The sequence below is a fragment of the Dromiciops gliroides genome, chromosome 5, assembly GCF_019393635.1.
Source record: "Dromiciops gliroides isolate mDroGli1 chromosome 5, mDroGli1.pri, whole genome shotgun sequence".
NCBI classification, from domain to species: domain Eukaryota; kingdom Metazoa; phylum Chordata; class Mammalia; order Microbiotheria; family Microbiotheriidae; genus Dromiciops; species Dromiciops gliroides.
The window spans coordinates 106,259,067-106,286,357 of record NC_057865.1 but is presented as its reverse complement, the minus strand read 5'-3'; the positions used below and the strand labels follow the sequence as shown (position 1 = coordinate 106,286,357).

General features: G+C 37.0%; 1 protein-coding gene across 3 annotated transcripts in view; it reads left to right on the top strand.

Annotated features, from left to right (window-relative positions):
- UBN2 (ubinuclein 2) overlaps positions 1-27,291 on the top strand; it is a 119,284-nt gene that overhangs the window by 30,013 nt on the left and 61,980 nt on the right. For all 3 annotated transcript variants that reach the window (XM_043965300.1, XM_043965299.1, XM_043965301.1), the window contains exons 3-6: positions 5,508-5,606; positions 10,193-10,330; positions 11,912-12,015; positions 16,827-17,328. In XM_043965300.1, coding sequence (XP_043821235.1) covers positions 5,508-5,606; positions 10,193-10,330; positions 11,912-12,015; positions 16,827-17,328 — 843 coding nt within the window. The remainder of the gene's footprint in view (positions 1-5,507; positions 5,607-10,192; positions 10,331-11,911; positions 12,016-16,826; positions 17,329-27,291) is intronic.

The window sequence follows — 27,291 nt, the reverse complement described above, 5'->3', positions numbered from 1 at the left end:
GGGAGGAGGAGGAATCAGAGTCTTCTTATAGGAGGGGGTGAACCTTGAAGGAAGTTAGACATTCTACAAGTTGGAGATGAGAAGGGAGTACATGCTATGGTTGCAGGACAACCTATGCAAAGGCACATTAACACAAATTGGAATGTCATACTGGAAACAGCAAATGGGCAGGAGCACAGTGTGTAAAGGACAGGAACATGCAACAAACTTGTGAAAATAAACTGGGGGCAGCTAGGTGGTGCAGTGGATAAAGTACCAGCCCTGAATTCAGGACCTGAGTTCAAATCCAGCTTCAGATACTTGACGCTAGCTGTATGACCCAGGGCAAGTCACTTAACTCTTATTGCCCTGCCCCACCCCCCAAAAGTAAACTAGAGTAGAGGTGCTTAAAAAAAATACTGATTGCTGGGGCAGCTAGGTGGTACAGTGGATAAAGCACAAGCCTTGGATTCAGGAGGACCTGAGTTCAAATCCAGCCTCAGACACTTGACACTTACTAGCTGTGTGATCCTGGGCAAGTTGCTTAACCCTCATTGCCCCACAAAAAAGAAAGAAAGAAAAAACTGATTGCTTGATTATGAAGCACTTTAAAAGGCAAACATATGAGGTTGTATTTTGTCCTAGAGGCAAGAGCTTTTTTTTTTTTTTTTTGCGGGGCAATTGGGGTTAAGTGACTTGCCCAGGGTCACACAGCTGGTAAGTGTCAAGTGTCTGAGGCCGGATTTGAACTCAGGTACTCCTGAATCCAGGACCAGTGCTTTATCCACTGCGCCACCTAGCCGCCCCCTGCAAGAGCTTTTTATCAAAGAAGTAACCGTGCCTGTTTGTGATTGAGGAATATGATTTGGCAGCTCTGTGGAGGAATGAATTGGAGACAAGAGATACCGGACACAGGGAAATAATTTGGAAGCTGCTCTACCCCAGCTATACACACAGATAGTGATATCTTTGTATGTGATCATAAATGTTTCACTTCCATGTTCATGAACTCTGATATTCCTCTATCTGATTAAAATCTTTTATTATTCCATCTTTTCCTATAAGCCTCTAACCCTGTCTTCATCCTCATTGTAACTTCCAATTTCTCCATCTCTCAGGTCTTTCTAAAAGTTATCCCCACTGCACTGCCTTTACCGAGCCTCTCTTTTGTATCTCAGCCACTTGGTGAATCAGTCAATACCACCTCTCACTGTAACAGCAAGCCAAAAAAATTCCTACATTGGCCTTTTTTTTAAAGCCTTCATTCTGCTCTGAGTCTGTCAGCTCTATGAGGAAGTGGGTATCATTTTTTTGGTCATAAATCCAGTGCAATTATGGCTGATGATTATATTGTATTCCTAATATTTTAAGAGTTGTTTATCTTTATCGCCCTTTGGGCATAATTCCAAATTGCTCTCCAGAATGGTTGGATCAGTTCACAGCTCCACCAACAATGCATTAGTGTTCCAATTTTCCCACAGCTTCTCCAACATTTATTATTTTCCTTTTTTTGTCATTTTAACCAATCTGATAGGTGTCAGGTGGTACCTCAGAGTTGTTTTAATTTGCATTCTCTAATTAACGATTTAGAGCATTTTATATGAATATTGATAACTTGGATTTCTTTTTCTGAGAACTGCCTGTTCATATTTGACCATTTATCATTTGAGGAATGGCTTATTTTTATGAATTTGAATCAGATCCCTTATATCTTAGAAATGAGACCTTCATCAAAGAAACTTGCTGAAAAGATCCCCCCCCACCCTCCCCCCCATTTACCTTGCTTTTCTTCTATTTTTAGCTGCATTGGTTTTATTTGTGCTAAACCTTTTTTGATTTTATATAATCAGAATTGTCCATATTACCTTCTGTGAGCCTCTCTATTATTTAGTCATGAACTCTTTCACTATCCATTGATTTGACAAATAATTTTTTCCTTGTTACTCTAATTTATGAAATCACTCTTTATAGAATGTACTCATTTGAAGTTTAAGTTAGTATATGGTATGACATGTTGTTCTATATGTAGTTTCTGCCATAGTCCTTTATAGTTTTCCGCACAGTTTTTGTTAAATATTGAGTTCTTGTCCCAATAGTTGCTATCTTTGGGTTTATCAAACACTAGGCTACTGTGTACTTTTGCTTCTGTATATTGTATATCCAATCTGTTCCACTGATCAGCTTTTCTAGGTTTTGTTGTTGTTGTTGCCATTTCAGTCGTGTCTTACTTTTCGTGATGCCATTTGGGGGTTTTCTTGGCAAAGATTTTGCTGTAGTTTATCATTTCCTTCTCTATCTCATTTTATAGATGAGGGACGGAAGCAAACATGTTTAAGTGATTTGCCCAGGGTCACATAGCTCTACTAAGTGTTTGAGGCCAGATTTGAACCCAGGAAGATAAGTCTTCCAGACTTCAGGCCTGGCATTCTATCTACTGTGCCACCCTGATGCTTTAACCAATACCATGTAATTTTGCTAATTACTGCTTTGAAGTATGATTTGAGATCTGATATTGCTAGACACCCTTTTTTCCCACTTTAAAAAATTAATTCCCTTGATATTCTTTTTTTTTTTTTTTTTTTTTTTTGGTGAGGCAATTGGGGTTAAGTGACTTGCCCAGGGTCACACAGCTAGTAAGTGTTAAGTGTCTGAGGCCGGATTTGAACTCAGGTACTCCTGAATCCAGGGCCAGTGCTCTATCCACTGCGCTGCCCCTTCCCTTGATATTTGCTGCCCCTTCCCTTGATATTCTTGACCTTTTTTGAAAAACATTCTAATGGGGAGGAGGAAAGGAGCGGGCTGTGGAGATAGCCAGGAAATGGGGAGAAGGCCTGGTTCTAGCTAGGATAATAAAGCAAAGACATAGATATATATATGAGCCAGGAAGCCAGTAGAGTCTAGGCTTGGGAATGGACTAGGGAGAAACAAGATGTTCATAGTATGGGTAGCATGTTGAGGTGTTGGTTAAATCTTTTTTTTTTTTTAATAAAAGTATTTTATTATTTTCTAGTTACATGTAGAGATAGTTTTCAACATTTGTTTATATATTATTTCCAATTTCAAATTCCCCCCCTCCTTCCCCCCTCCCCTAGACAGCAGGTAATCTGATATAGGTTATATATAAATAACTTAAACATATTTCTGCATGTCATGTTATAAGAGAAGAATCAGAGCAAAAAGGAAAAACCTCAAAACAGAAAAACAGCACCAAAACCAAAAGAAATAGTGTGGTCCAATCAGCATCCATATTCCACAGTTCCTTTTTTTTTCTTCTGGATTTGGAGAGCCTTTTCCATCATGAGTCCTTTGGAACTTTCTTGTATCATTGGATTAGTGAGAAGAATCTAGTCTATCACAGTTAATCAACACATAATGTTGATGATACTGTATATAATGTTCTTCTGATTCTGCTCATCTCACTCATCATCAGTTTATGCAAGTCCTTCCAGGTTTCTCTGAACTCCTGCTCATCATTTCTTACAGCACAATAGAATTCCATCGCATTCATATACCACAACTTGTTCAGCCATTCCCCAATTGATGGACATCCCCTCAATTTCCAATTCCTTGTGTGTAATTTAAATTTCTAAATATGGATTCTAATCTGTCCCCCCCCCCCAGTTTTAGGGGGAAACTGACTAAAATCACTGATAAACGAGTTTAGGTTTTTTAAGGGTTTATTGAAAGATAGTAAAAGAAAGAGAAAGATTGAGAACAGATTTCCTATAACCTGGCGATCCTAAACTTCCTAAGCTCCCACTTCTGAAGTCAACTGCCACCACACAGATCTCTTGAAGCCAAAAAATCCCGGCTCTCTAGACAGTGTCCCCTTCCTCCTTCCTGTTCCCCTCCCAGAAATGGGAGGTTCTTCAAGCTGATTGGTTCACTGGGCCCGAAGGTGGTCAAAGTTCAAAGTTGTTAGCTTCTGAGAACAATTACTTTCTTAAGTACCATCCCAATGTGCTTACAGTTTAGTAAGCAGCCAACAGTCAGTTGCCTTATCCATTTCAGTCGGTTTAACTCAGTCTCCAGGTGGGCCCCTGAATATCTGCTAAATCTCATCTATCATATTCCATTTTCTTGACACACTTGCCACCACAAAAGAGCAGCTATAAATATTTTTGTACATGTGGGTCCTTTTCCCTTTTTTATGATCTCTGGGGAAAAGACCCAAAGGTGGTATTGCTGGGTCAGAGGGTATGCACAGCTTTATAGCCCTTTGGACATAATTCCAAATTGCTCTCCAGAATGGCTGGATCAGTTCACAGCTCCACCAACAATGCATTAATGTTCCAGTTTTTCCACAGCTTCTCCAACATTTGTTACTTTCTTTTTTTGTCATATTAGCCAATCTGATAGGTGTCAGGTGGTACCTCAAAGTTTTTAAAATTTGTATCTCTCTAATCATTAGTGATTTAGAGCATTTTTTCATATGGCAATAGATAGCTTTGATATCTTCATCAGAAAACTGCCAGTTCATAATGACTAGGATTCTTATAAATTTGATTTAGTTCCTGATATTTTTTAGAAATGAGGCCTTTATCAGAAGTATTGGCTATAAAAATTATTTCCCAGCTTTCTGCATCCCTTCTAATTTTGGATGCATTGCTTCTGTTTGTACAAAAACTTTTTAATGTAATCAAAATCATCCATTTTGCATTTCATAATATTCTCTATCTCTTGTTTGGTCATAAACTGTTCTCCTTTCCAAAGATCCTTCTTGTGTTGGTTAAATCTTGAACGAACTCAGGGAAGCTAAGAGGTAGAGGTGAAGAAGAACAGCACCAGTTGTATCATTTGTATTTACTTAACTGTGTAGATGTGGTAGTCCACCCACAAGAATGTATGTAAGCTGATTGAGAGGAGAGTTTGTTTTGTTTTATTTTGTATTTCCCAGCACATAACTTGCAGGTTAGTCAGCCCTTAATGTTCAGATGAATTGAATGGTGAGATTTTGTGATATTTCTGTTAACAATATATTTTAATTTATTGTATGTTTTCAACTAGTGAATTGGTAGAAGAAAGGAGAGACACAATTTTTTTTAGCTTTGAATGATGACAATGGGGCTTTACCTTAAAATTTGGCAGCAGTGATTTTTTTTTAAGTGTAGTTTGTGATAATCTTTTCCTACAGTTTCTACCACCACTTTTCATCACCTGAGCACTCTGATTGAAGCTTTCTTTTCTCTAGACTGTTTTTACTAAAGACAAGACTTTTGCCTTAAATACCTTTCTCCAGATTCTGGTTTCATGCTTATGTACAAATTTGTTTTTATTCAACCAAACTTCAGCTTTAATCCTGGATTTGCAGGATATTTTTCAGAAAATGTTTAAATAAAATTACAGATTTTAAAATGTATGAAGTGATTTCTACCCCACACTAGTAAGTCAAGATTGGAAGACTGTAAAACCATTATTTAAAAAACATATTATGAATGCAGGCTCTATTGCTTATTGGGATTTTTAAGTTCAGGGCAATAAATGTGGATCTTAAACTGATTTAATGTAATTTTTTTTTTTTTTTGCAGGGTGTGAAATCTAAACACCGGAAAGATCGGCCACAAGATCTAATTGATATAGGTTTTGGCTATGATGAGACAGATCCATTCATTGATAACTCAGAGGCTGTGAGTAATTCTTTTCTTTTCAGATATTTTATTGTTTCCATAAGTTTTAGATATTTCATTGATGAAATGTGGGAAAAAAATTACTTTTAAACATTTCTCATCATCCTACTCATGGTCCTGGATCTTGGTTCTAGAAACAAATCAACATATTTCTCTCTCATTAAAAAAAAATCATCCCTCCCATAATTGAAGAATTGATCTTTAACTTCTAATTTCAAGACTTAACTTTTACCTAGGAAACTGTTCAGTCTGTTTTTAATTATGAAAGAATGGCCCTATCAAAGACATATGCAGAAATACCTAAGCACTATACTTTTGGTAGAAAATCCTGAAATGACTCCTGGAAAATTAAATGACCATTTCCATTGAGCATATTTATGAAGTTAGTTGTGGTGGACAAAAATCACTTTTGCCATGACTTCACTTAAGAGAAAAGTTATTAACCTAGGGTTTATGAATTGGTATTTTTTAATATACTTTTCTGCACAGCTCTGCCACACTTAATTCCAATTCACTTGCAAGTCAAAATATCACCCTCCTGATATCATGGCCCTCTTAGAGAACAAAGGACAAACAGCAACAAGTATTTTAATAAGCCCTCCTGAGGAGGCAAATTCTGTTAAGGGCACTTATCATCCTCACATTCATCTTAACCAACCTTGATTCCTCACTCACATTATTCCCACATATTTAAACTTTTAGCAAAAATTATCTTTTTTTCTTCGTGACATCTCTAGTATATATCCCCTTTTTTCTACTCACACAGTTGCTATTTTGGTGTGGGTTCTTACTACCTTACTCCTGGATGGTTGCAGCAATCTTCTAATTGGTCTTCCTGCCTCAAGTTTTTCCCCACTGCTGTCTATCATCTACTTAACTTTCAGACTTTCAAAACTTTTCAAGTTTTCTTTTCTTTTTTTTTGGCAGGGCAATGAGGGTTAAATGACTTGCCCAGGGTCATACAGCTAGTGTCAAGTGTCTGAGGCTGGATGTGAACTCAGGTCCTCCTGAATCCAGGCTATGGTGTTGTGTGTGTTTGTTTGGTTTTTGGTTTTTTTGGGTGAGGCAGTTGGGGTTAAGTGACTTGCCCAGCGTTACACAGCTAGTAAAGTGTCAATTATCTGAGGCTGGATTTGAACTCAGGTACTCCTGAATCCAGGGCTGGTGCTCTATCCACTGCACCACCTAGCTGCCCCCCTCAAGTTTTCTTGAACCATTGGTCTTATCATGTCATTTTCCTACTCCGAAGCTCCAGTCACTCCCTATTATCTCTAGGATAAAATATGCTTCAGGCAAACTGAGACATGTGAGGTATCCCACTGCATCTGAGTCCATCTCCAGTCGTTCTGATGTATATCTTGCCACTGGTCCCAGATGGCTTTGGAGGAGAGAACGAGAAATCTGAAATCCAATTCATTGCAAGTCATGACATCCCCTCTCCAATGTCATGATCTAACAACAACAGAAGTAAAATATATAATTCTCTGTTTGACTTGGAAAGTGCTTCAAAAATTGACTTTTCCAGTCTTCTTAGATATTATTTTCTCGCCTTCTTTTAAATTTTTTAAAGCTTTTTTTTTAACTTAAGCAAGTCCTCTTTGCTCTTCTTTCTCAATGTAGATAAAAAGTAATCATTTAATCAGAACTTTACTTCTGCTGTCATCTTTTCATATAAAATTTTCAAGAAGCTTCAGTCTTTAAAAATTAGATTTCAATATTAATCACCTTCATCAGAATCCATCACTTCTTTTTAAATTAAAAAAAAAATTTTTTTTTAATGGGTCAATGAGGGTTAAGTGACTTGCCCAGGGTCACACAGCTAGTAAGTGTCAAGTGTCTGAGACCAGATTTGAACTCAGGTCCTCCTGAATCCAAGGCCAGTGCTCTATCCACTGCGCTACCTAGCTGCCCCAGAATCTATCACTTCTGATGAACTTAACTGTTACTGTCTTTTTTTGTGTGTTGGATTAATTTTGCAAGAATTTCCATCTCTCCTTGCTCTGATGTTTTCCTACTTAGCTGTCTGAATCTTAGCTTCCACACAATTTCTTTCTCTCTCTTTTTTTTTTAAATTTTACAAATGGTAAATTCTTTAACATGGCCCAAACTGGCTGATCGAAAAACTTGAGTTAGAATATTTTATCTTATTCCTATTTCCCTGTATTTTGCCTGCTGTTGTGCTGAGTTGCTAAAAGACTCTTATCTGCATTTCTTTTGGCCACTGTTTCCCCAGTGTCTGCCATGTCGGGTTCTAGGGTAGAAAGGAACAGCTAAAAACTGAAAAGACCAAAAACCTTGCTGTTCATGTATGACAGGTCATCTTCCAGCTCTAGATTTTTGAAGATTCTTCCCTGTTCCTAGACAGCTCTCTTTCTATATATTAGAATTCTCAAGCTTCCCTAAGCTGTCTTCAAGACTCAGTTCAAATCCCACCTTCTGCAGGAGGTCCTTCCCTCCCTCTTCCTCTTGACCTTACCTTACATTTATAGTGTATCTTCTGTGTACATACTTATTTGCATATTGTCTTCCCCATTAGAACTTCAAGCGGGGATCTTCTTTTTTATCTTTGTATCTCTAATACTCAGCACATAATAACTTAAGTGCATGTTGATTAATTGCTTCCATGCTGATAGTCATTTGTTTATTCAGCTTCTCCACAGTTAGAAAGAGTTTCTGTTTTTCCCATTGACTATTATTACTTGTTGGATGTTTTCATTTAAATAATTTCATTCCTTGTGTATACTCTTCTCTTGTTTCTGTGTTCCTCATCATGTATCTATCCATCCATCCATATGCCTTCTGAAGTTTTTCTGAATTTCTCTGGTTAATATTTTCTTTTGACATAATATTCCATTACCTTTACATACCACAGTTCAGGGGTTGGTGGCAAAAAAGAATAGGTCCCATATACAGTAAAATATTTGTAGCAGCACTTTTAGATGTAATAAAGAATTGGGAACAATATCTCTATCATTTGAAGAATGACTAAACAAATTGGCATACATGAATGTAGTGGATGATTATTGCATTGTAAATAACAATAGTGAGAAAATGTAGATTCATGAGAACTTGGTGCAACGTGAAGAAAGCAGAACTGGGAAACAAATATGCTTATTATTGATTACAGGCTTCTAAATGGAAAGAACAACAATAAAACTGAACTTGTAGTTTTAACATCTAAGGTTGACCCAAAAGAAGAGATAAGAAAATGTACTTCTCTTACTCCTTTGGATCAGAGGGAGACTTTAGTTGCAGAATCCAAACAATTCAGCTCTCTAATTTAAGGGAAAATCTGAACTTTGCTTCTTTCAGCTTCCATACTTCAGTCTCGGAGCATTTTAAGTCAGACTAAAAGACCTTTAGTAGTTAATTGTTAGAAATCCCCTGAAAGAGCTTTTTTACTATTAATAGTTGTCTTTGCTAATGCAGAAATATGTTAAATGTTATTGTGTGTGTGTGTGTATACACACACATACACACATATAGCCTATATCAGATTATCTGCTGTCTAGGGGAGGGAGGGAGAAAAATCTGGAATTGGAAAGCTTGTATAAACAAAAGTTGAGTACTATCTTTACATGTAACGGGGAAAAAAATAAAATACTTTATTAAAAAAAATAGTTGTCTTTTGACTACCAGCCTCATTACCTTTTTAGGTCAAGATGGACCTCTTTTCTGTCATTTTTCTAATCTGATATTGTAATTCAGTACTAGAAAACCCGAGGAACATAAACTCTTGTGAGTCATACCAATGAGTTCTGTATTCAGTTTTTGGACCTATAAGGCCTCATTACTATTATAATGATCTATTATGGTTTTTTCACATGCATGTTTCTTTTTACAATTCATTTTAAATTTCTGTTAGTTTAGAACATATGATCTTAGAATTGCTTAGAAAAAAGGCAAAGAAGTTTGGCATTTACGTGCTGAGATGATATCATGTATAATAGAAGATGAGATAGTATGGTACAGTGTCAAGAGCATTGTCTTTGGAGTTATGGGACTGAGTTCATATTCTACCTCTGAAGCTTACTGCTTGTGTGACTTGTGTCACATCATTTAATTTTGGGGCTTCCGTTTTTTCATTTGCAAAGTAAAATGGTTGTACTAGATAGCTTCTGAGGTCCCTTCAAGCTCCGTATATGTTATTCTATTCTATACCCACAAAAATGTCTTCTCTGTATTGTATATGGTCATTTGTTTTATCTTTTAAGTTTTATTCTCCCATCTGACTCATATTGTTAGAAACAATATCAATGTTTCTGACAGCTTTATTAACTAGGGAATTATTAGAATTTGTCATACTATATATTATGGAAATTTATATATTCACAACTATAGGATGATAATTTTCCTTTCAATTGTATATTTTCTAATCTTGTCCCAAAGGCAGTGAATTTGTTCTACTCAGGAGATAGTAAAAAAGATTAGACTATGAAATAATTATCAGCATTATTTTCAGTTGTTATATTTATAGTTAGCATTTGAAGAACAAAGAATGATAGCATGTTGAATGAGTTTTTAAAATATTTTAATAGACTAAAACATTTTGCTGTGAATAAATAAATCCTTATTTTTCTATGCAGTATGATGAATTGGTGCCTGCTTCTCTGACCACAAAATATGGAGGATTTTATGTCAATACGGGTACACTACAGTTTCGCCAAGCATCAGACACTGAAGATGAAGATTTTTCAGAGAATCAAAAGCACAGGTCACCTAAAGTAAGAGAATTTGTAGACTTAAAGCACTAATGGGAGAACCACTACGTGGTATAATATATAATAGGTTAAATTATTGTAAATTTACATATAGACTATGTGGTGTATAAGTAATATGTTTAAGAAAGAGAAATGCTAATCACAGATATCTTTATCACTTTAAAAATTTGTCATTTAGGGGCAGTTAGGTGGCACAGTGGATAGAGTACCGGCCCTGGATTCAAGAGGATGTGAGTTCAAATGCGGTCTCAGACACTTAACACTTAATAGCTGTGTGACCCTGGGCAAGTCACTTAACCCCAATTGCCTCACCCCCCCCCCCCCATGTATCATTTGTTAAAGGAACTTCCTTTTTTTTTTTTTTTTTTGCAGGGCAATGAGGGTTAAGTGACTTGCCCAGGGTCACACAGCTAGTAAGTGTCAAGTTTCTGAGGTCGGATTTGAACTCAGGTACTCCTGAATCCAGGACCAGCGTTTTATCCACTGCACCACCTAGCAGCCCCCAGGGAACTTCCTTTTAACTGTAATAATAATAGATAATGTTTAGACAGTTAGGTGGTGCAGTGGATAGAGTTCTAGTCCTAGAGTCAGGAAGACTTGAGTTCAGATTCCATCTCAGACACTTATAAGCTATGTGACCCTGGGCAAACCACTTATTTTCTGTCTACCTCACTTTCCTCAACTACTTAATAGCACCTATCTCCCAGAGCTTTTGTGAAAATCAAATAAGATAGTATTTGGGAAAAGTGCTTAGTACAGTGCCTGGTACATTAGAAATATCATAAATGCTAGGGGTTTTTTTTTGTTTTTTTTTTAATGAGGCAGTCGGGGTTAAGTGACTTGCCCAGGGTCACACAGCTAGTAAGTAAGTGTCTGAGGCCAGATTTGAACTCAGGTACTCCTGACTCCAGGGCTGGTACTTTATCCACTGTGCCACCTAGCTGCCCCCATAAATGCTAGTTTTGTTAATATTAATGCTTTAAATTTTGTAAAGCACTTTATATACATTCTTATTTGATCTTCACAACAACCCTATCATGTACTATTTTTATCCTCATTTTAGAATGAGGAAACTGAGGGACAGAGACTAAATGACTTTCTCAAAATTACATTGATAATGTTGGAGGCAGGATTCAAACCTCCTGACTCCAAAACAGACTTCTATGAAGTTCTCATTATTTTCTTCTTTTAAAACTTTTCTTGCAACATGCCTAATATAATCCTCTATTTTCGTCAAAATTTATAAGGTTAGGATTTCTTGGCGTTGTAGTGATATTAAGTAGCTCTATTAGTTTTTCATAACATTTTATTGGAAGTAAGGCTGAGTATTTGTTATATTCCAGCTGGTCTGTGATTTTCAGTTATGGAAACTCCTTTCAGCAAACAGATGATGGCTCATTTCTGACCTGTGTGCTTGAGGCCTCGCCTAGGGTCATGAAGCTAAGTTCAGGTCCCAGAGGTGGTGTTTGATCATCATTCTTCTGCCTCCATGCCTCATATTTTATTGACTATTATACTAAGTTGCCTTGAGTATTTCTTGGTCAAAGGAAATGCTTTAAGATGTATTCTCTGTTCTCTTTACAGATTTCCAAAGTAAAAGAAGATGATGTTGGAATAAAAAAGCGAAAGCGTAAGGAAGAAGGGGAAAAAGAGAAGAAGCCTAGGAAAAAAGTTCCCAAACAACTGGGGTAGGTTTTGAGGGACAGAATAGTGGAAACAGTCATAGACTAATAAGTTGACTTCTTTTCATTTTTAAAACATATAGAATTAACTGTAATCTTGATCTCCTAATTTAATGTAATATATTTAAAAGAATATAATGTTGTGATATAGTTAATAGAGCATTATATTTAGAGTGCTAATTTTATATTAGCATATAACTGAGATTAGATTTTTCAGAGATTGACAGAAACAAGAAATAGGTAACATGTTTCATCATTGGTCCTCTGGAATAATTTTCAGTCCTTACACTGATAAGGGTTCCTACTAAGTCTTTTAAAATTGTTTGTCTTTGCCAAGTTTAGTTCTCTTGATTCTGTTCCCTTCAGTTTACATCAGTTCTTATAAGTTTTCTCCAGGTTTCTCTGAAACCATTTCTTTCATCATTTCTTACAGCACAATAGTATTCCATCACAGTATTAGATACCGTAACTTACTCAACCAATCCCCATTTTAAGGGCATTGCCTCAGATTCCCATTTTTTGCCACCTCAAAAAGAGCTAGAAATATTTTTGTATGTCTTTAAAGTTTGTTTTGCTTAGTACTTAATCCCTTCCTTAATCTCTTCTCCCTCTAATTTCTCTTTCTCTTTCCCTGTTGAGTGAAATGTATTTCTGTACCCATCTGTGTGTGTGTGTGTGTGTGTGTGTGTGTGTGTGTGTGTGTGTGTGTGAGAGAGAGAGAGAGAGAGAGAGAGAGAGAGAGAGAGAGAGAGAGAGAGAGATTCCTTCCTCCTTTTTAGTATAGATTTCTTGTATACCTCAGTTTCATGAGACGGTTTTCCCTATCCCTCCTTTCCATTTTAGTGTATCCGTTTTTCCCTCCCTGTTTTCCTTTTAGGAACCACTCTAGGGCTTCTGTCTAATTATACTCTCTGTGATCTCTAATGACAATAGGGTTCAGAGGGACCACATGTGTCATGAATATAAACAGTTTATGCTTGCTTAGTTCTTTATTATGTTTATTTTTTTATGTTACTCTTAACTCCAGTGTTTGAACTTTAAAGTTTCTACAAAGCTCTGATCTTTTTATCAGGAATTCGTGGAAGTCCTCTTTTTCATTAAAGATCCATTTTTTCCCCTTTTAGTATTATACTCTTTTGCTGAGTATGTTATTGTTGGCCTTTATCTTTTTCCTTCTACAATATTGTATTTCAAGCCCATTACCACTTTATATTCGTGGTTGCCAAATTGTGTGTATTTCTGACTGTAGTTCCTTAGTACTTGAATACTTTCTTTCTGACTATTCATAATATTTTTTTCTTTGACCTGAAAACTGGATTTTGGCTCTCGTGTTGTTGGAAATTTTAATTTGGGGGTTTATTTAAGGAGGTGATTGGTATAGATTCCTTCAATTTCTACTCTGTTCTAAGATATTGGGGCAGTTTTCTTTAAAGATTTCTTGAAATATGGTATCTAGGGGGCAGCTAGGTGGCGCAGTGGATAAAGCACCAGCCCTGGATTCAGGAGGACCTGAGTTCAAATCCAGCCTCAGACACTTAACACTTACTAACTGTGTGACCCTGGGCAAGTCACTTAACCCCCATTACCCTGGGGGTGGGGAGAAATATGGTATCTAGGGGGCAGCTAGGTGGCTCAGTGGATAAAGCACCAGCCCTGGATTCAGGAGGACCTGAGTTCAAATCCAGCTTCAGACACTTGACACTTACTAGCTGTGTGACCATGGGTAAATCACTTGATCCTCATTGCCCTGCCCTCCCCCCCAAAAAAAAAAAGATATCTAGATATCTAGACTCTTCATCATGGCTTTTCAAGTAGTCCAGTGATTCTTAATTTTTCTTCATTCTACTTTTTGGGTCAGTTGTTTTTGTTTTGGGATACCTTACTTTTTTAGTCTTTTGGATTGGTTTTACTATTTCTTGCTTTCATGACGTTTCTCTTTGGCTCAGTCTTATTCTCAGGGAGTTTGTTGCTTGAGCAAAGCTTTGTCTAACTTCTGCAAAATTGTGAATCACCTTTCCAGTTCTTTTGTCCACAAATTTTTCTTTTCCATTTTTTCCCTCTAGTGCTCTCATTTCACTTACAAGATTTTTTAGAAATTCTTTTTAAAAAATTCTTGCTTCATTTATTCTAGGAATTTTGTCCCCAAGTTGTACTTTCCTTTGAGGCTTTGCTTATGGATGATTTGGAATCATTCTTTTTTGGCGGGGGGTGTCTTGAAAATTCCTTCTATGGTGAGATACCCCCCTTTTTTTTTTTTTTTGCTCATTTTTCTAACCTGCTTTCTGATTTTGAACTTCATGTTAGTATTATTCTAGGCTCTTAGGAATAGCTCAGGCTGGAGACCTGCAAGCTTTTAGTGCTCCCAGAGTAGTGTCATCCAGGGCAAAGTCTGATCACTGGTCCACTGATCTGAGTTCTGCAAGTTCCTGATCTGGTTTTGGGTCTGAGCCAACAGTAGATGCTGATGGACTCAGCCATCATTAGCCAGCTGGAAAAAAGCTCTGTTCTTTCAGCATGACATAGCTTTGTAGGCTTCCCTTTGTTTTGGGATACCAACCCTTGTTTTTCTTTTGCAAGCTTCAGATTTGGCTAAGAAGCTAGAACTAAGACTCCACTCAACCCCCTGGGGTCTGAACCACATAGCTGCTGCTTGCTTCTGACCTTGTTTCTTGCTCATTACACAGGTTAGGGCCTGTGGCTATTCATTATTCCAGAATGCCACCCCTGGACAGAACTCCCTTCCTAGTCCATTCTGGATCCGTGACCTAAAATTGGGTGGTGGGTAGCACAGTTGCTATTTGACACCTGTTCCTATACCTGCATGAGGTCAGATATGAATCTCAGGCTCCATCTAGCTGTCATGCATAGTCTAGGTCTTCTTTCAGTCCCTGGCCCCAAAATGTTCCATGTGGAACTTTACTCTGTCCCTAGAGTTCACAGACCTCTGTATCTATCTTTCTATCTTTCACTTTGGCTTTTTCTTGGATTTCTTGATCCAGATTCAGTCTGCATTTTCTAGATCTGATTGGAGATGTTTTTGGGAGAGTTTGCTTTATTCCTTCCTACATTGTACTTGGCTCTACTCCACATATCCTTCTTAATAGCCAAAAACTTTGACTAAAATGGTGACAGAAATCCTTAAGGGAGAATTCGTTTTATTTGTTTATTTTATATTTTAAGTAGAAAGCCCTTTTGATTTTATATCCCAATGATTTCTGGTTATTACTTTCACTCACCAACCAATTTCTTCAACCCCAGTGTACCTTCCTTTATCACACAATCTTTTCATCCTCTTCCACCTATTCCCCCCCCCCCCCCAAAGAAAAAAAGTTAAGCTGAACCAACCAGCACAGTGACTGGGTCTGCCATTGTATCCAGTAGTCCCTCACTCTTCAATTGAAAGGAGAGAAGTGTTTCCTCAATTCTCTTCTACTTTGGCCTACTTTTTAGCATCAGCTATTGAGGAAATAGAGGCAAATGGTTCTGTGCTTGGCATACATATGTATACCCTTTTCTTTTCTTTTTTTTTTTTTTTTAGTGAGGCAATTGGGGTTAAGTGACTTTCCCAGGGTCACACAGCTAGTAAGTGTGTGTTAAGTGTCTGAGGCCGGATTTGAACTCAGGTACTCCTGACTCCAGGGCCGATGCTCTATCCACTGCGCCACCTAGCTGCCCCTGTATACCCTTTTCTATACTGCTTTCTTTAATTAGAATATAAAATTCTATTCTATTCATATGTATTCCCTCCTCATCTCTGCCTCTTGGCCTCCCTGAGTTCTCCTTCAAGACTCAATTTAAATACTGCCTTCTGAAGGAAGTCTTTCCAACCCCCTTATTCCCTGTCTCCCTTTCCCCCAGCTACTTGAACCTTCTTCTCTAAGGTTATACTCGTCCTACTCTGTTTATGTTGTATGTATCTATTCCTTTATAGGTCGTCTCCCCGTTAGTATGTAAGCCTCTTGAGGGAGGAACTCTTTTTTTTTGTTGTTTTTACCTTTCTTTGTACCCCAAATGCTTGGTGTGTAGAGTAAGTACTCTTGTTTGATTAACAGTTCCAAAATTTGGGCATATAACATTATAATTTCTTCCCTCATATAGTGCTCCATATTTTTAAATGCTTATCACCCTTCTTATATACCCTATATCTTGTTCTATAGTTACTATAGGAACGTTTTGCCTTTGAAAATTACATGCATTTGTCTGTCAGCCTTGATCCTTATCCTTTCCTGTTCTACGTTTCTTCTTAAGTAGAAATAAAAGATGAACAAAAATCAGAAATTGGGAGTAGTTGTTTAGAGCTCTTGGAACAAAAATAATGGACCTGGGTACATGAAATTAAGAGTTATAAAATTTAGGTTATATTTCTGCCTACATTTGAAGTATAAGGTAAATTTGAATTTGAATTTTATATTTGAATATTATCAGATGTCCATTTTTTCCCCTGTAAAGTCATCTTGAATTTGATTTGCTTGTTTATAGGTATGCTACCTTACATATATTCACATTCTAAAATAGGTGCTTTCTAGTAAGAGTGCTTCATAATTTTAGTCGATTTTCATCAATTTGAGTTATGTTTGTTCCTGTTAATCTTTTCCTTCTGTTCTCTGGACTTAATAATCAAACACTTACCAGTCATTGGTGCCTGTTTTTGTTGAAGAAGGAGGAGATTGCTAGGAAAGTATAATTTGATATAAACAAATTTTTAAGATAGACAAATTTTGCTTTGCTACCAACTATTTTTAAATTTCAGTGAGTATCTACATTTTCAATGTAAGATGTTTTAGCTTTTTAAAATCACCTGTAACTTCTTTTTCCAGAGTTGTGGCTTTAAATTCACATAAGTCTGAAAAAAAGAAGAAGAAGCTCTACAAAGATCCTCTTTCTCTAGATGCCATGATAAGGAAATTTCAGAAAGAGAAAGAAGCATTAAAAAAGAAAGAGTCTAACTCCAAAGCTCCAGTGACTATGTTGACTCCCACTCTCAATAAATCCCCTTCATCTGCAGCTACAGCAATGGGAAATGAAGTGTCGGACATAAATCTTAATAGTGCTGACCCAGTCCTTTCCATTTTTGGTAGCACAAATGAACACGAATTACTTCAGGAGGCTGAAAATGCCCTAGAGATGCTTGGTGATTTAGACTTTGACCGGCTACTGGATGCTACTTCCAATGGTAGCCCAGTGTCTGAATCAGGGGGAGAAAATGGAAACACTCCTCAGTCAGCCCACACCTCTCAGGTTCTTTTACCCAAGGTGGTGCCTGCTCTCCCAGAAGGTCTGCCAGGACGTCTTGAAAAACGCATTGAAGACCTCCGCATAGTAAGTGTAACCTTCTGAAGAGATAGATAATTCTTTATAACTTATTTGAAGAATGTTTTAGATAGGGGAAAGTTTGGTTTTTTTCCTAGGTGGTGAAATGGATAAGAGCTCTGGGCTTGGAGTCAGAAAGAACTGAGTTCAAATGCGGCCTCAAATGCTTACTAGCTGTGTGACCTGGGCAAGTCACTTAACCTCTGCCTCAGTTTCATCAAATATAAAATGGGGATAACAGCATCATCTATCTTACAGTTGTTGTGATGATTGAATGGGATGATTTTTAAGGATGATGATGTATCTTGAAGGGTATTATGTAGAAGGAGGAATAGCTAATATAAATAGCAAAACACGTAGCCAATGGACACTTAACAGTAATCAATTAATTGGAAATTTTACTCTTGTTTTTTTCCAGAATATCAGATAACATCGTTACTTTCCTTAAGTTATCTTAATCTTATCCTAGACATTTCTTTCCTGTTTGTTATTAGTGGATAGATCAGAAATTGAGAGACTCCTTAAGATTTTGGAATAAAAAAATCAATAAATCAATCCATAAACATTTATTAAGCCCCTCCTATGTACCAGGCACTGTTCTAAACACTCAGGATACAAAAAGAGGCAAAAGACAGTCCCTACCCTGAAAGAGCTTACAATTTAATAAAAATAAATATCTTTGATAGCTTATGAAGAAAACATTTCAGATAACCATGAAAGTATGAATGAACAGATTTATCAGTGATAATTGTTTAAACACTAAAGAATTTTCAAGATCCTAAAACTTTTAAAGTCAGTCTGTTTCTTTTAAAATACAAAGTAGGCCTAGAAATAAATTGACTAATTCTAACTCTATGTTATAATTCTAAATACACGAAAGTTGATAAAAAGGGATCTTTACCATTGTTAGATATCCAACTGCATAAATAAGTGTGTTTAAGTGACAAGGAATTAGAGAGAACTATAGGGTCCTAAAGAAACAAGAAAATATTGGAAAGAACTGAATAGAACAGAGACTTGATGATAGGCCACACCTGCAACCTTAGGCAGTAGCTTGATCACTTAAGCATTTATATTCAGTTCAATTAAGCAAACTTTTTTTTTTTACTGCATACTACCTATAGAGCACTATGCTATACCCTCAGGGGAATAAAAAATTTGAGATTATCCCTTTTCTCAATATTTAGGGCTCATAAAGTCATGAGAAATTTAAGCAGATATCTCATATAGAAATATGTGAACAGCACATTAGGGAGGTATGAAAGTAATATTTAGGTCCACTGGAGAAAATGTTTTTACTGATGAGGAAATCATGGGAGACTTCATGGAAGAGGAAGATGGAAGTTGATTAGGTAGGAATTCAGTCAGCAAAGAAGAAAGATGACTGTTTCAGCCTAGGGAATAGTGTTCTTAGACACACCGAGGCAGGAACACCTAGAATCTCTTCAGTGCAGTCTGCCAGGAGCAGAGGACAGTGATCTGCAATAATGCAGGTTGGCACCAGTTTGTAGAATGTCTTCTATGCCAGGCAGAAGAATTTGAACTTCTGATTCCTTATCCTCCATGGAGCTCTACTGAAAGATTTTGAGCAGATAGGCAGCTTGATAATAATTGATAACCTGAAATAGGTTTTTCAGCAATCTGACTCAGAAACTTATATTAATTTTTTCCATAGTGCGAGACTGTATTGTTTATTTCATTTATGATTGCCTATAAAACTGCACAGTGAGCACTTGACAAATGTTCTGAACTCACAGAAGGTGGGGTAGGTAATAGAGTGTGACCAGTTTGAAGAACAGGAGATTGGGCCTTACCCATTATCCTTATTACATTGAGCCATCCTCTTTGATATCCTTTTGATGCCGTACTAAATCATGGTGATAGGTAAAAGGATTTGAGAAATTAAAATAAATGCTTTTATCTGGGAATTAAAGTTTTCTAACCTATTATATTCACTAATATCATATAATAATACTTCTAGCCACATTTATCTTTTCTAGAAAATTTAGCAGTGATGCCTGTTAGGAGTGGGTAAGTTGAGAAAAGCCAAGAATCAGATGAAAGGAGCTTATTGCATCCTTGTCTTCACCCTTAAAAATTATAAGGCAGTGGGCAGACTTGTAGGCTTCTTTCCTATCTTCATAGCCACAAGTGAAATATAGTAAACATGCTCTTAGGAGGAAGTTTGTTCTCCTTTTACTGGAGAGTAGCACAGGGAACCCCTGGAATCACAGCAGAAAATAACCAGTCATCAAACATTTTTAAGCACTTAATTATCTGGCCCTGTACTATAGCCTAAAGTCATCCAGTTATTCTCATTGTTGTACCACCTGACAACTTTGCCACTTGGGCCTGCCTCCATCCCTTTTCTAAAGAGTGTGCCTGATAGATTAGAACCAGAATTATATGGAGAACTTCAAGGAGAAGATAATGAGGAATGATGGTGTCTAGGAGTTTTGAATGGTAGAGCAGGGAAAAAGAGGAGGCTCAAGATGAAAGGCCTCTATTTTCTCAGTAAAGTATGAGGTTAGGTCCTTTGCTGAGAGTGTACAAGGAACCCAAATTTAGAAAGAAAGAAATTAAAGTGCTTTTGGAAGCAGAAAGGTTACATCTACTTGGCCAAGCATTTCAAGCCAAAGTATCCCTGGACTATGGCATTCTAAATGTTACAGCAAGTCACTAGTTATATCTGTTTCTGAATGTAAAGTAGTTGCCAGCCAGCCAGAAGTAGGGATAATATATGAAAGGACTTGAAAATATACATCTAAGATGTATACTCTATCATTGGTCAGTTTTCTAATGAGTAGAATCTTTACCTAGTGATGTGGGTCTTTGAAACATAAGCATTATCCCTAAAACTGAGAAGTAACAAGAAATGGTACAGAAAAAAGAGAATGACAAACACTAGAGTCATTAGCAGAAGTGGCAGTCATATCTAGGATGTACAGCAGTAGTGAAATTTAAAAACTTTGACGAAGGTAGCAAGAATCGGACAGGTTTCTATGGAAGAAGAGCAGATCTATTGATTGAAGAGTGAGTAGTGTTGTAGTCTGATGGAGGGACAAAAAACTACTGATACTTCACTGGACCTTGGGATATTCATATATTAAACTACATCATCCAGAGGACACTTGTTGAGATCATACTCTAGAAGTAGAGTTAAGGTCTAGTAATAGTTTTACTATCATTCTGTCAGTATTAGATAATCTTGGACTCACTCTCCATCAGGATGTTCAAAATATAAAATGTTACTCCAGAAGACATTTCATGAGAAACTTGCATCATACAAGTTCTCTCTGAGACTTCAAAACTCATACCATTAAAAATGCATTTTTAAAATCTTACCTAAGCCTGGAATAATGTTAAGTCAAACATTAAAGAGGACTTGATAGAAAATTGTGGCCTGATGTTCTATATGCAGAAATATCTTTTTTTCCTAATCATTTGTATGTTTTGGAGTAACTCACCTCCAAAATACTGTGGCACAAATTCTTGAAATAGTAGGACATGGCTTAACTTTCCCAGTAAGTGACAGGCACATAAGTAAGGTGGGTGGTGATGAGAGAATGAGAAATCAGAGTTTTCTTACTCTTAGGTAACCAGTAATTGAATTCTCCACAGACTGGGAGAGAACATAGTGAATGAATCTGCAGAGTAGCAGTAAATTGGAACACTTTCAGGGGGTAGCTAGGTGGTGCAGTGGATAGAGCACCAGCCCTGGAGTCAGGAGGACCTGAGTTCAAATCTGGACCCAGACATTTGACACTTACTAGCTGTGTGACCTTGGGCAAGTCACTTAACCCTCATTGCCCAAACCCCCCACCTCCCCAAAAAAGAATTGGAACAGCTTCACTGATGATGGCATATGAGTAGAATGTTCTCTGTGTCAGCTCTGCCTCATGGTAGCTTAGAATTGTGCATTAAGCTATTGAGTGCCTGCCATGTTTCCTGTATACAATCTTGTGACTTCCCTCAGATTTCTGGTTGACTCATTTTACTTAGTCATCCTTAACTAAGTCAACAAGCATAGCTTAAATATCTACTATGTGCCAGGCACTGTGCTAAGCCCTGGGAGACAAAGAAAGGCAAACGACAATCCCCTATTCTCGAGGAGCTCACTATCTAATAGCTACTATCAGTTAACATGGTTACGGTTATTTTCAGCATTTCCCTGAATCCTTAGTTCTATGGTTTCATGCCTTAAACTTTGTTCCAGTTCATGTTTTTGTCTGTTTTCTGATTTGTGTTTTTTGCTTCAACTTACACTAAAATGTAAGCTCCTTAAGGACACAACTGTCTTGTGATCTTTTCTGTGGTATTATAGTAAAAATATTTGACTTGGTACCACATTCATCAAAGCCCAGTAGGAAGGGAAGCACAGGTCTGATTATGTCACTACCTTTTTCAAGAAGCTTTAGTGGCTCCTTTTTGTCCCTAATATACAAATCCCTTGTTTTGAAACTTGAAATTCTTCACAATCTGACTCCAACCTGTCTTTCCAGACTGATTTCAGATTACTCACCATCATGCACTCTACATTCTAATCAAGCAGGCCTTCTTGTTCCTGTACAAATGATTTTCAGTCTTTCTTCTCTGTGTCTTTGTACAAGTTTTCCCCCATTCTTGAAATGATCTTCCTCTTCACCTCTACCTTTTGGAATTTCTAGTTCTCTTCAAGGAGTTGCTATAGTGGCACTTCCTTAAGGAGGCCTTTCCTGATCTTGCCATTTGTTAGTATTCTCCCTTTTAACTTTGCTTTGTATCTATTTTGTGTTTTCTTACCTGTGCACTACGTGTTTCCCCCAATAGCTTATATGTCCTATAAGTGTAGGGTCTATTTTGTTTTTGTATCCTTAGGGCTTCACACAGTGCTTGGCACTCAATAAATACTTGTACAGTTGACTTCTTTAGTGGAGTCCAGCAAGGACATTGAGAACAAATGGTCCAACAGGACGTATGAGAAACATAAGTGGAGTATTAAGAAAACCAAAGAAGAAGTATACACAAAATGATTGGGGACGGAGAGGGTCAATGCTGTTAAAAGTTGCAGAAAAGTCTAGAAATATAAAGACTGAGAAAATGAGATTGTTGTTAATCTAAGAGAGCAGTTTCATTAGATTGGTAAGGTAAAGACAAAAAAAAAACAGATTACAAATAACTGCAGTGAAGGGATATGTAGTTTGGGACAGATTGGGTTTTTTTAGGCAGAAATACTCCTAGACTAGAGAAAGGGAATTGATTAGATAGTTGCACCTTAAGCCTTTGTCACGTCCTGCTCTGATTGTGTACTCACTAAACCCCTTTATGATATATAATTTGGTTCCATGAGTGGGCCTAACCACTAGGAAGTAGGAGTTCTTTGTAGATAATTAGTCAAATACTTGAAATATGCCTTCCCCTGTATGTAAATAAATAAGATATTTTGTTCTATAAATCAGGTTCTTTTGAATTCGATAAGTGTAAATCAATTCTTCATAGTTTTCCTGTGTCTGCTTAATAGTTTCTAAAACTGGAAAACTGTAGACTAGAACTTAAGAGTCAGAGGTAAAAGATATAGATTAATTCCACCCAAAACAGATTGGTCTCCTTATTGTCATGGAAGCATCTTTCTGCAGACAACTAGGTGTACTAAGAGAGCTGCTATTTAAAGCAGTCTTCTGGTCATTTATTTTAAAGACCATTAACCTACCATTTCTTCTAACATTATGTTTACATTTAGATGTACATTAGATTTTAAGTGCATTTAAATGGCTGAGCTCTCTTATCTGACTTCAAATACAAGTGTTTTTAGTATTTTTTTTTCTGCATAGTCCCTTGGGAATACCATACCTTATTGTGCCATGGAGATGTAATCTGTTAGGTATTTGAAGGTTTTGCTAGCAGAGCTCTCATTTTGCCTGGTGCTGCCATAATAGAAATGCTTAGAGCACAATCCAAGGCAATAGAATGTTTCGTGAGGACCTGCCTACATAGGTCGAGAGACCCTCATTACCAGTAGACTGCCCACTAATAAGGAATTCTTTTACCATGACAAACAAAATCATCTTTCATCCTGCATGTCTTCCTTCTACTTTCATAATGATGACAGCAGAGTGGCCAAAAGAGCTGCTAAAATCCATACCACTTTTAAACTGTCAGAAATATTAACTTGATAATTGTTCTTTTAACTATAATATTTTTGTCCAAGGGCCAGCAAGTAGGCCAACTCCTACTAAAGGAACTAAATTGTACCAGTCTTGATATTCTTTGTTGTAAATTATGTTGAAATTAAATGGAAGGCTGACTCACAGATTTTCTTTACAGTGGCAAATGAAAGGGGATGATGAAGTTGTTTTTATTGTTTGACCAAAGATCATAGGAAATATTCCAATAAACATATACTCATCTTGTATTTTAGTGCTCATAATTTTTTAGAAAAAAGACCACCATGAAAATAATTGCAGCGTGTGCAACAACATCTGTTGTAGAAGATGAAGAGGTAGTGATATTGTACAAAGAATTTGATAAGACCTTCTAAATGAAATCATTATATTTTTTAAAATATACTTGGTGAATTGAACACAAAATAGGGATAGGTAAGATAAATCTACATCATGAATACTTGCTTTGGGGGGGAAAAAATAAGAAGGCTGTAGACATGGAGAGCACTAACCAGTATTACAAAAATGGAATTCATTAAATTTTAACTGGTAAGAGATGACTCATTACTGATATAGGACTCATTCCTCAGTTAGCTCTCTACACACTACTCACCACAGTGGTTTGAAAGTGGGCTTTCTCTGTAAGCTTAAGTTCTAAAATGAAGAATCTTGATTGATAACTCCTCATTTTAGTTCCTATATTTTGCTGCAAAATCTTCTCCAGAGTTTTTGTGGGGACTCAGTGCTTACACTAGGTAAAGAAAAAGGAGAAAACTAATGCATGAGACTTCCTTCTCTAAATGAGATTTATTTGAGGATATTATTTACAGTCATCTGGAGATGGGAACAGGGTGCTGTGATCCTCCAAATCTGCATCCAGATAGAGGGGTGGCAATGTCACAGCTCTTTAGATGATTTCCCATTCTTTCACTTTTGTACTGAAAAATTTTCCATTTCTGATAAGGAGCCTCCCTCTTTTTTTGGTGTTCTAGGATAACAGTGAGGAAAGCAAGGTGTTATGTGTTAACTTTCAGATTTTCACTTTTAGATTTTTTGAGCCCAGAAATTGCTTGAGAGGGATAAGGGTATGGGGTTGAAGTATTTTCCATTTTACTTGAGGTTAGTGAACAACAGTGATATAGAGGACCTTATTTAAGATTTTGGGTTGTATGGACTGTTTGGGCCCAGGTAGACATTTATTTATAAAGTTATAATTGGGGAAATAGGGAGAGGTGGCCTCAGTTGGTTTTAGGGTTGAGAGCAAAATCATGGCAAGAGAAATTGAAACTAGGTAGGTATATATAAGAGAGTAGCCAAGGGGCAGCTAGGTGGCGCAGTGGATAGAGCACCGGCCCTGGAGTCAGGAGGACCTGAGTTCAAATCGGGCCTCAGACACTTGACACTTACTAGCTGTGTGACCCTGGGAAAGTCACTTAACCCCCATTGCCCTGCAAAAACAAAAGAAAGAAAGAAAGAAAAGAAAAAACACCCAAATATAGTGGATTATATCTAAAAATATATACCAGATTCTAAGTAGTATCCAGCCAATCTGCCAAGAGGAGGGAGGTGTTTCATTATCTGTTTTCCAGGGCTATTATTAATTTAATTATTCAGAATTTCACTACCTTTTAGTCACCTTTTCATTTACATTGTTATAGTCACTCTGTGTGCATTGTTCTTTTGGTTCTGCTTATTCCACTCTGAGTCAGTTCATACAAATCTCTCCAAATTTCTCTTAATTCGTCCTCCTTGTCATTTCTTAGTGCATCATAATATTTTATTGTATTAACATACACTACAGTTTTTTAGCAACTCTTCAACTAATGGATACTCACTTTGCTTCCAGTTCTTTGCTACTATAAAGAGTGCTGCTTTGAAAATGTGTATAGGGGCAGCTAGGTGGCGCAGTGGATGGAGCACCAGCCCTGGAGTCAGGAGGACCTGAGTTCAAGTCCGAGCTCAGACACTTAACACTTACTAGCTGTGTGACCTTAGGCAAGTCACTTAACCCCAACTGCCTCACTAAACAAAAAGAAAAAAGAAAAAAAAGGAAATGTGTATGTGTACATATAGATATGCGTTTATGTGTATACACACCTCTTTTTTTGTTTGTTTTTGGCCTCCTTTATGGTATATGCCCAGTAATTGGATCACTGAGCCAGAGGTTATAAACAGTCTAGTAAATTTTCTTGCGTAATTTTAATTGATATCCATAATAGCAATTTACAGTTCTACCAAAGCTGCATGATTCTCTTCCTACATTTTTCCCAACATTGGCTTGCTGTTTTTTAAAAAATTATATCTGCTAAACTGTAATGTATGAAGTTAACACTTCAGAGTTATATTAAATTGCATTTTTCATATCATTAGTGACCTGGAACATTTTCATATGATCCTTTACAGTTTGTAATACTATCTGAAAATTGTTAATAATCTTTTACCACTTTGGAGAATGGTTCCTGAATTGTTAGCTCAGCTAGGATGAAAAGATTTTTCCCTTGGGCTACTAAATAAAAATCCTGCCATGGGGAGGAAAACCTCCAATTATGAATATAACTGTATAAATATAAGTATATAAAAAAATTAGCAAGTATTTTTCTCTCCTTCTTTCCTCTTCACTGGGGGAAAGAAAGAAAAGAAAAAAGCCCTTGTTTAAAAAAAAATACATAGTTATGGTTTTCATATCTAAAAATGTCTCATTTTGCATATTTAGTCTGTTACCACTAAGTCAGAAAGTAGCTAGCACTCTACCTTTGATCCTGGGAAAACATAATTGATTTTTGAATTGATCAAAGTTCTTAAGGCTTTCAAAGTTGCTTTTTTTTTGTATGTTTCATGTATATATTTTCTAGAAAGCAATTTAAATTCATTTACATTACCCAGAGGAAGGATAGTACTTGTAGTTAACAAGCATTTATTAAACACTTATTTTTTGCCAGTCACTGTGCATTTGAGGACACAGAAAGCCCAACAATCTCTACTTTCAACAAGAATGCATTCTATTTTTTTTTTTAATTTTTATTAAAAAAAAATTTTTTTTTAGTGAGGCGATTGGGGTTAAGTGACTTGCCCAGGGTCACACAGCTAGTAAGTGTTAAGTGTCTGAGGCCTGATTTGAACTCAGGTACTCCTGACTCCAGGGCCGGTGCTCTATCCACTGCGCCCCCTAGCTGCCCCCGAGAATGCATTCTAATAGGGGATAAAAACATAAATATCCAGGTATATCCAAGATGCATAGAGAATATAAAAAGTTAGTCTGAAAGGGGGAATTGGAAAGGCCTCCTGCAGAAGGTAGGATTTAAGGTGAATCTTGAAAGAAGCCAAGAAAACTCTGAGTCATAGGTCAAAGGTCAACTCATTCCAGGAATGGCGGGAGAGCTAGTGCAAAGGTACCAAGTTTGGAGAGATATTTGCATTTGAGAAATTGCCAAAAGACCAAAGTAGCTGGAGCCAAATACACAAGAGTGAAATGGAAGACCACTTAGAAGTTAGGAAGGGGCTAGGTTATGAAGAGTTTTAGATACTGAATAGGATTTTATATTTGATCTTGGGATTACCAGGAAGCCACTGTTTGAGTAGAGGGAGTGATCAGTTCAGATAAGAGTGAGGCTTGGGGCAACTAGGTGGCACAGTGGATAGAGCACTGGCCCTGGAGTCAGGAGGACCTGAGTTCAAATCCGGCCTCAGACACTTAACACTTACTGGCTGTGTGACCCTGGGCAAGTCACTTAACCCCAATTGCCTCACTTAAAAAAAAAATAGAGTGAGGCTTATCTGATGCCTCCTTCCTCTTCCCCTTCCTTCATGTTCTATATGAACTCTTCATCTCATA